Below are 10,650 nucleotides of genomic sequence, written 5' to 3' on the forward strand. Positions count from 1 at the left end.
TATGGTTTATGCTTTGTCGGGTTGGGCTTTTGTATGTAAACCGAGATCAGTTGATCTCGGTGGGCCTTTAGTTTGTTTTGGGCCTAGTTGGTAGTCTATATATAGAACATATGTTAACGAAATTAGGGTGTTTGTTCGTTCAAGTATTATTCACCAGTGTAAGTTGTTAAGGGACGTATAATAAACGTGTGTTTTGAAGCTTGTTCATTATTTTACGTGTGTTCTTATTTGTTACATAGAATCGGCTTGGTGATTAGTTTCCGCCTAATCATTGAGTATCTTGATATCACATTGAAAGATCCGTCACTGGACTTACACATTGGTTACCCGGTGAAAGAACATGATAAAACCCACTGGTTTCTTTGTGGTCTTGGATCTGCCTTCGAAACCTTCTCCACAACCCATCGAGCCCTCCCTTCATTTTGCTGTCCAAAGCAGAAAATCTCAAGGATCTTTTTCTAACCGCGGTCATTCTCGTGGATCGGGTCGTGGTCATGGACCACCAAACCGCCAACTATGTCGTAAGAATGGTCATTCTGCTACTTCGTGACCAAGCCTTTCCACCTTTTCTCAGCGTGCTCCTATTATTGATGCCAATCTTGCACAAGCATTTCACGCTTAGTGCCATGTTACAGAAAACTCTCCATATTGGCATGCGAATTCTGGAGCAACTACGAATATGACCCCAAACCAAGAAGATCTTGCTGCCATCTATGGTAATATGGATTATAATTTTGTCACTTTGGGAAATGGACAATCCCTATCGGTCTCTATTGGTGTTACCACTGTCAACAACAAGATCTCGTTAAGAAATGTGCTTGTGGTTTGATGGTTGGGTAAAAGTTAGTTATTATTATATATTAATTAGTTATATTTAGGTTAATAAATGAATGAACATTGGTACTTCAAGCATTGTTTACGTGTTTTCAGGACATTAGAGGCTATGGAGCTTAACGAGGAAATTTACGGGCTTGGAACGAAGATCGAGAAGTGAGAGATTGGACGTGCACACATCACGAGGCATTCAAGAAAAGAAAAATGAAAAATATGAAGTTTTACATCTTCGCGACACGCGAAGATGCAAAGAAGGGCAGCTTCGCGATAGGCGAAGCTGCAGAATCTGGAACCGACTATTTTGTCCTTCGCTTTACGTGAAGAAGCATGCCTGGACATCTTCGAGATTCGCGAAGATGCTTAAGTCGGCCAAAAATTTAGGTTTTGCCTTATATAAACCCTTTAACCTCCCCATTCGGTTAGAGACGACTTCTAGAGGCAAAAGAGGCTGCTTAGGATGATCTTCCATCATTCCAAGGCTTCCGGTTCATCTCGGGTTTGCATGTTCATTAAGATAAGTGATATAATCGATATGTCGATGCTTAGCTAAGTTCTTTGTTCATTCTAGGCTAGGTTTTTGTGTATTTTAACTTCTGATCAGATTCTAATACTTAAGGTTTATGAACTTGATTGAGTTATTGCTTTGGTCTTGCTTAATTATTGATTGATTATTTAAACTTGTGTTTGGGATTATTAATTGATACATTATTTGTTTGGTTGTGTTCATCAACATTTAGGGTTTGAGCTCTTGTGTCATAGATTAGTTATCATCAAATATTGTTTCTTCATTGGTTTTAACAAACATAAGTTGGTAATTAGGTAAACCGAGTTCAATTGTGTCATCAATTTGGTTAGGGTATCGTTTGACATCACAATCAAACTATTAGGTTTAGTAATTACTGTGTAATCAAGGGAATCTGGGATTAAGTTGAATATCACATTAACCGAACCTAGAATGAATGTTTTCATTAATACTGTTTGCAAAGTTTTTAAGTAATAATTAAGTTTTAATTAAATCTTTTCTAAAAACCGCTTGACATCGTCTGTCCGCCGTAGTTAATTAATTAATTTAGTCATATTAAAATTAGCACTTTCCTTAAGTTTCTGTGGAGACGACCTTACTTACCCGTACTAGTTTATAGGTATTTAAGTCTTAATTAATTGTTTTTGAGTAGACCACGACAACCTACGTCATGGTTCCTCATCTTACAAAAAGTCTTCTATCTATTAGTAGACTCACACATGACTCTCCTGTTGATGTACTTTTTACTAATGACTTCTTTCACATTCAGGATCGAAATACGAAGGACGTTCTAGCAAGAGGAACATGTGAGAATGGTTTTTACATTCTCCGGGACGGACAACAGGCATTTATGGCATCTTATTCTTCACAACATCTGGAGGCTTCGTTTGAAGGTGGCACAACAGACTTGGTCACGTCTCCTTTGGTATTATTTCTAAGTTGCATAAAACTGGTTATTTGCATGTTACTTCTTTATTACCGAAACCGGGACTTTGTTCTTCTTGTCAGTTATCAAAGGCACATCGTTTATCTTTTGATTTAAATCACAAACGTTCTATGCATGCCTTGGATTTAATACACTGTGATCTTTGGGGGCCCGTTCCCATTATTTCTTTATACGTTTACTATTATTATGTGGTGTTTATTGACGACTATTCTCGCTTTACTTGGATCTATCCATTAAAACGCAAATATGAGTTTTATAATGCGTTGATGGTTATTATACCGTTTGTGCAAAATCAACTTTCTTGCAAAAACAAAGTTTTTCAAAGTGACGGTGGAACCGAATTCACTAATAAACGGGTGCAACAATATTTTCAAGAACATGGTATTCACCATCGGCTCTCATGTCCACACACACCCGAACAAAATGGAAGAGCCGAAAGGAAATACCGGCATATAACCAAAACTGGTCTCGCAATGCTATTCAACTCTCAAGCTCCGGCAAATCTTTGTGTGGATGCTTTTGCCTCCGCAACCTTTATTATAAACATGTTACCCACCCCCCTTGTTAGATTTTAAGTCTCCTTTTGAAGTGTTATATGGCCAAATCCCAACCTATGCAAATTTTCGTATTTTCGGTTGCCAAGTATTTCCCTACTTACGGGACTATGCCAAACATAACTCTCACCACGAAGCGCTTCTTGCATTTTCATTGGCTATAGTCCGAAGTATAAAGGTTATCGATGTTTGGATCCCACAACAAATTGTGTATATATGACACGGCATGCTCAATTTGATGAAGATGTCTTTCCATTAAGTGGAAACGTTCCGCCAATAAACGAGGCAAATTAGTTTTCTCCAACTATGATGAATCATTGCCTATCTCACTATTTCCCAACCCATCTTCTATCATCCCAACACCATGCAACCATGCTCCCACACCTATATGCTCTTTATGTCCTATAACCACAAATCATACCCAACCCACACAACCTATCTCAATCACCATACCTTCACCACCCACTACAACCCCTTCATCAGCCCATTCCCCTAGGCCTTCCCTTCTCCAGCCCACACTGCTTCTGCCCAGGCCCAACAAAAACCCACATCTACACACACCCAAACAGAACTCGCAACACCCCCTACCAACTCTCATCCCATGATGACTATATTTAAAAATGGCATATTCATGCCTAAACATCGTTATTGATTACCAGAGTTGTCCTTGCATCCACAACAATTGCACTTCAAACTCCTTGGCGATATTTAAGGAATAGAATTTCTTATAATCTAATATATGTTTCATGTGAACTTAACAAAAAGATGTCACGTAATTCCACTTAGAAATAACCTTTTTTTTTCATCATTTGTGTAAACTAGAAACTGCTTTCAATATAACTACATTTTTTTCTTCAATTTCAATCGACAAAATAACCAATTTGAACAACATGATATAATGGTTTGAGTTGTGAAAATGTTAGCATTTCCACCTTATTGTTGATGATTAAAAGTATTTATGTATTCCCTAGCTTCTGTTTGTTCCGTTTCTTCATGGCCTTAGGTAACGCAGCTTGTGTCATGCTTATGTTTCACATTACCTACATAGACACAGAAATATGAGAACCTGAATTACATATTTTTAATTGATAAATTAGACATCTATTCTCAAAAGTAGGCGTGTTTTTTGGATTCATTTTTCGGGTTTCGGGATTTTTGGGTCGGGTTCTTCGGGTTTCAAAGTTTTAAATCTTAACCCGAAACCTAACCCAAATCTCTCACGGGGTTTTCAGGTTCGGGTAATTCGGGTTTGGGTTTTTTTAGGTTGGGTTAATCGGGTTTCGAGTATCCTAGAAAATGAAACAAAAAAACAAAAAATTTTAAAAAACTTCAATGTTAAAATTAAAACAACATATTTTTCTTTGCTTGTAACGCAAATAATCAAATAATAAACCAACATAACTTGATAAAGTCATAAAACAATTCGAAAGAAGAGTAAAACTAAGTAACTAACTCGGACCTTAATCGTTTTCAATCAGACGTGATTTAGTTGTTCAATTATAGTTGCTATTAATAATAAACCGAAAACATAAATTAACAATTAACAATCGATCCATAATATTTTGAATGACAACATTCAATTAGGATTAAATTATGATAAATTTAGTGACTAAAACTAAGCCAATTATATATAAAAATATATTTAATTTCAAAACTAAAAGTTTATTCGGGTTGACCCGAAACTTATAAATCAAACCCGAAAACCAACCCGAAAACCAACCCGAATTACTTCGGTTCGAGTTTGGGTTAATCTTTTCTCGGGTTCGGGTTTTTCGGGTCGGGTTAGTTCGGGTTTGGGTACGGGTTTTTTCGAGTTGGGTTTCAAGTTTCGGGCCGGTAAAAGTGACAGCCCTACTCATAAGAGTATTTGCATCTATAATTGTAACAATATTTAATGTATTATTCTTAAACTTGTATGAATCAATTTCACATAATATTAAAATTATATTTTGTTTAACTCATCAACTAAAGTGTTTGCCAACGAAGAACAAATTAATTGAAAGGAAGTAGTAATTAATTACATACATAGTTTATAGCACGGCTGCTTAAGTACTGGATCATCTTGCAAGGCTGGAGGGTTTTGCCCAAATATCATATCACAACTCATGTCATCAAAATCTGAAAATCAGGAATGTATATGCTCCGATTTATTAGTTATATTTTGCTTAAACCAAATTAATTAATGATACTAACTTAGTTAGCCATATGTGAAAGTTATGTGACTTACTCGGAACCATGTTTATCGGGATGCCAAAGGAGGTCTTAATGAACTCTTGTGAAGGTATCTTGCATAGGTTGGTGCACATTCCTGCGCAATTAGTCGATTCTAGAAACCTACCCAAATCATATGATCATTAATGTTAGATTATGCATGTTAAGTCATGAGTCTTTTGGTATATGCTACTCATTATTTGAAAAAAAGAAAAAGTTTTACAGCTATTGTTAGCTTTTCGATCGTGTGTAACTCATGCTAAACTAAATCATTAATTTTTGAATACATAAGAAACACCCAACTTATTATAGCCTTTATTTGGTACACAAGAATGATAAGTGGAATTAAAATGGATCATTATAGTTTCTAATTAAGGGAATGAAAAAGAGTGTTTAGTTAGCCAATGGAATGGAATTAACGATTATATATACAAGGAATCTCATTCTATCAAAACCATTTCTTGGCACCCTCTACATTTTTTTTTCATTTCATTCCTTTTTTAACCTACTTTCTCGACACCACCACTTCGTCAGCACTGCTGCCACCATTGCTCCTGCTACCATCATTACATAACCATAGCCGCATTGCCACAACCACCGTTGCCACCACCATCGACGTAGCCACCACCATAGCCACCACCTCCATCGCTGCCGCCACCACCACCACCATCGTCGCCATTGCCGTTGTTTTATTTTGCTAAATTTTCTTAACTTTAGGGTAAGGATACTTTTGTTGTCTTTTTATGCCTATCAAACAACATAAGGTAATGTTTCATTCCATCCCATAGGATAACCAAACAAGACAAAGGAATGTCAATGATCTATTTCATTCGCTTGTCCATTTTATTCGCACGTCTATTCCATTCCATTATGACATTACCTATTAAACAGATTTTCAATGATTGAATCATACATCCTTAGTTAAATTAGGTAGGCCCACCCTGTTCCAGACTATAATCCGTAATCTCCTCCTTATAGTCACCACATAAATCACTCGGCTTCTCAGAATCCTTCTGAACTTGACGGGATGAACTAGTTTTCAGTATTGATCTTAAACGAGAAGATATCCATTTAAGTCACACATCTTTCTTTCTTTGTGACACTTCTATTCCTATATAGTAAGAATTAGTTAAAGATCACTAATATATCATTGAAGTTTCCGGGTTTCCAATTCTGCTTGTCGAACTTTCCGGTTCTTCCTTCGGCATAACAATTTACGATGAAGTCATCCACGTAAACTCCAATGATTTTCAAGCATTTACACAGCCATATATTCCAAGCTCTTGATGTTTGACGTAAATCATAGGACTTATTAATAGTTTGTCCCAAACTATCTTCTTGACCTTGAACACCCATTTTATTTCCTTGGGTTTGTGACTAGAGGTAGCTAATCTAACTTCCAGGTGCTTGATTGTTCGATCACATTAAGTTCGGTCTTCATTTCTTTTGTTTGCTCGAGGAGGCTATCGTTGCACAGTTGTTTTGGTGTGCGGTTCGGTTTTTCACTTGAAACACATCACGTTATATAAGAGAATGTTTCTTGTTTTCTCCAAGGTGATGCCCCATACCATGTCATAACTAAGTCATAATTAAACGACGAACTTGAGGATCGCCTCAATCGGTACTTCTTTGAGAAGAGTTAAAAAAAAACTAAAATGTCCTATGATTTATATATATATATATATATATAGCTTAAGTTTATGAGAGAAATAAGATTACTGTGAGAAATGAATATGGATCGCTAGTTTTATTTTATGTTTTAAATGTTCAAAAATAAATGAAAAAAATGTAAATGCAACATAAATGCATTCTCTTTTCAATTAATACAACCAATATAGCCATAATAAATCCTCTCTAATTAATAAATATCAAAACATAATATTTCTTTTTCAATTGATATACTTAGAAAAATTATTGTTATAAATAATAATAAAAAAATATCATACAAATATGTTCATTAAATATAAACAATAAATATACAACGTACACAAAATTATATAACCTACGCTTGTTTTGAGCAATAAAAACGTACAACATACAAAAAAGTATACAACTTACATATGTAATTCGACATCAATAGTTATATAAACTAGAAAAAGATACACACATCCTATACGTGTGTAGGTTATATGTTTTTCATGTGTAGGTAATATGTTTTCTTATTCTTAGAACAAGTGTATGTTATATGTTTTTGTGTAGGTTGTATATTTTTTATTGACATTTAATGCTAACATATATAAGATAATTTTTGTATTATTCATCACAATGTACCTACGTGTTGATGGATATTGATATATTAAGTTAAAAAAAATTGGTTTTGGATAGAAAACATATTTAACGTATGAATAAATTGTATTTAAATGTGCAGGATAAAATTTTCGAGTGTAGGCTATACGTTTTTCGTGTATAGGTTATACGTTTTCGTGTACGTGTGTAGTTTATTGATGATGAATTTTGTGTGTCGGTTATATGCTTTTCGTGTGTAGGTTATATGTTTCTTATTCTTAGAACAAGTGTAGGTTATATGTTTTTGTGTAGGTTGTGTATTTTTTTGTTGATATTTAACGTAAACATGGTAAGATAGTTTTTTGTACTATTCATCACAATGTAAATACGTGTTGATGGATATTAACATATTGAGTTGGAAGAAATTGGTTTTGGATAATAAGAAATTTTAATGTATGAATAAATTGTACTTGTGTAGGATAAAAATTCGAGAGAGAAAAAAATAAGCTATAAAAATAAATGAATTCTTAATATTTTTCAATTATAATAATTTGATTAGTTATATTAATTGAAGATAAATCATGCATTAATACTTTTCTCATTTATCTTTAAGCATTTAAAACCTACATTAAAATTAGTGGCTCATATTCATTTCTCACAGTAATTTAATTTCTCTTCTGAACCATCCCCTGTATGTATATATATAGGGTAAGGTTAAAATGAAAACTCATATGAGTTGTGAAAACCCGCGAAAACCCTATGTAACATCGTTTTTTTTTACATGTAATTTATGTTGTAACATTTAATATAAAACATAAAAAAAATGTTTTGCTATTTTTTAACATTTTTTACTAATTTTTATATATGTTTTCAGGAGAGAGAAAAAGTTATATTTATATTTACATTTTTTATTCACTTTAATTGTGTACCACAAGATTTAATCATTAATTAAAAACATATGATTGAGAATGGGTTTCTAGAGTTTTCACAACTCAAGTGAATTTTCATTTTATACTTAGCCTCTATATATATATATATATATATATATATATTTCCTTTTTCTTTTCCTATGATAAATAATTAGAATGAGACATGACAGCACTTTAAGAAGTAATAATACTAGAATAAATCATAGAGGATCGAAGAAGTACCGGCATTTGTTGATGTGAACGATGTTTCTCTCTTTGTTCCCTTCAAACTCGGACTCTTTTACCTTTGATTAATAATGGAAACAAATTACTAGACATTTTCAAACCAGATAAGTTTGTGAATAGGAATTGATTAAGCTAGGACCTGGCATGGGCCGACAAGCCACGGGAGGAAGACGGTGGTGAAGGCTGCGAAATACTCCCTCGAGAACTTTGAAGGTGGAAATAATGTTTTGATCTGCAACATATTTAAATTACAACAACTAGTGGATATAACTAAGGATTTTTTGTTTGTTTTCATCTTTAATATGATAGTGTTCACGTTAAAACAAATATAATTGACTTATAGCTTTCTCATCACATCCATCATTTTTTAATCTATAATTTAACTAAACTTCATACTTTTCATAATTTAATACTCATTTTAAAAAACCTCTCACAGCCCATCCATCATTTTTATCTTTATCTTACTCATACACAATTATTTTATTTTCTTGATTTTCTACACTCATAATAATTTAAAGAATGATGAATAGTAACATTTTATATATAAAAAGTTGGTGTCGCAACTTTTTTTATAATTTGGGGTCGGGGTAAACAAATTGTGGATGAGATGAAGTTAGTTTTTAGTAGAAACTTTTCAAAATGTAAAGTTGGAGGATGAGATGAGAATGCTCTTTCGAAGCGTACGAATCAAAGGAAAAAAAGGTATTTGGTGGCAAAAGAGTATATAACACATCGTGGTTTATGTAAAGGGTTGTAGGGTTATAATTAGCGTAATTGTTTGTATAATGAGAGTAATTACTCTACCTACTAGTCCACTTTATATAACTAAAGTAATTACAATATAACGATATTTACTCTGGTTACACAAAATAATTGCTCCGGTTATACCGACAAGTATTCGACCCTTTGCATGATAAGAGTCTTTTGTGTGTAATTATATTTAAAAAGAATAATTGGAAAAATAGCATAGGCGTATGACTTGCCATGACGGATATTGGCCCAGGAATTGCATGCTGAAGAGCCTTTACAACAAGTTCGCGTTGTTTGATTGGTTCAAAGCTCTGGAAAACCGCTCTGGCTGCAACAACCAAGCTTTCATACCCGCTCTCCTCGTTTCTCATCCCTGCGTGTACGCACGAAGATCCAGTAATTGAAACAATGAAGCATAACATTGTTAAGATATAAAGTTTGAGTCTCACAATAATTTAAATAAAATTGTACCAACCAACAGTATCTTGGACGGCTTTGGAGAGGTAATCAATGGCTAGACGATCAAAAAAGTTGTCTTTATAGACGGCCTTGGTAGCTATACTAATGGCCTCCGTCTTGGGCGGTGATGGTTTGAGTAGAGATACACTTGTAACGTGGCGGCTATGTTTTGGTTTTGACGTCCATCGACTTGTGAGTCGAGTCGAATATGGGACTGGAGTTGAAAAACTGGTGGTTTCCATAGGAAATGAGATCAAGAATCATGCAGGAGTTGTGGATGTTTATTGTAGGCAAAACATAATAATACAAACAAAACAGAATTTTCACAAACTCCCTTAATTAGATGCTTTGCTTTGTTATCCCCATCCAAGAATTATTTATTTGTTCATGATTTTGGCACGTTCTTTACTCATGCCTAATTCTTTATTTGGTTGGTTCCGCATATGCCAATTAAAGAAAGAGTTGGCCGGCGTTTGTAACATAGTAGCTTTCAAACTTAAATTTCTTTTATCATGCATGTGATGAGTCATATTTTAAAATGATGCAAACGTTGGCAGCCATCAAATTGTCATTATTATCTGATTATAAGTTACTTTCAACTAATGTTTGGTTTACAGGGAACGCAAAACCATTTGAGTTGCTATGCATGGTTAGTATTATTGTTTGTGTAGGTCCCTATCGCCGGATCTGACAAAAGAACGGATTTTTTCTTGATAAAAGATCGAGACGGGTGTGATGAAATCAAACGATCGAACAAAAATATAAAGATAATGAATGACTCTGTAATCGGTTTAAAAGATTCATAATATTAAACAAACCGATCTCACCCAAGGTGAGCTCCCCTTGGATGGTTGGTTCACCTTACAAAACACACACATAAAACTAACAAATGAAGTTCTACATATAACTAAAACCATTTCTTCTAAAAGTCTTTTTCCCGTTTAAAAGTCTTTTCCCCGTTGAAGATAAACATGCGCACCGAAGCTCTTGTCT

The 10,650-nt window shown here is 34.2% G+C and overlaps 1 protein-coding gene across 1 annotated transcript; it reads right to left on the reverse strand.

Annotated features, from left to right (window-relative positions):
- Positions 1-3,765: 3,765 nt before the first annotated feature.
- Positions 3,766-10,130, reverse strand: LOC143636637 (beta-carotene isomerase D27, chloroplastic-like). Its single transcript, XM_077104180.1, has 7 exons — positions 9,674-10,130; positions 9,432-9,571; positions 8,588-8,680; positions 8,446-8,507; positions 5,085-5,191; positions 4,883-4,975; positions 3,766-3,897 (listed from the first exon to the last, which is right to left on the reverse strand). Exons 1-7 carry the CDS (start codon positions 9,897-9,899, stop codon positions 3,857-3,859), a joined length of 762 nt encoding a protein of 253 aa, XP_076960295.1. The 5' UTR covers positions 9,900-10,130; the 3' UTR covers positions 3,766-3,856.
- Positions 10,131-10,650: the final 520 nt, after the last annotated feature.

This window comes from Bidens hawaiensis, unplaced genomic scaffold (assembly GCF_021521415.1).
Source record: "Bidens hawaiensis isolate Kalapana, Puna unplaced genomic scaffold, B.hawaiensis_p1.1 tig00008036_1, whole genome shotgun sequence".
In the NCBI taxonomy this organism is placed as follows: Eukaryota; Viridiplantae; Streptophyta; class Magnoliopsida; order Asterales; family Asteraceae; genus Bidens; species Bidens hawaiensis.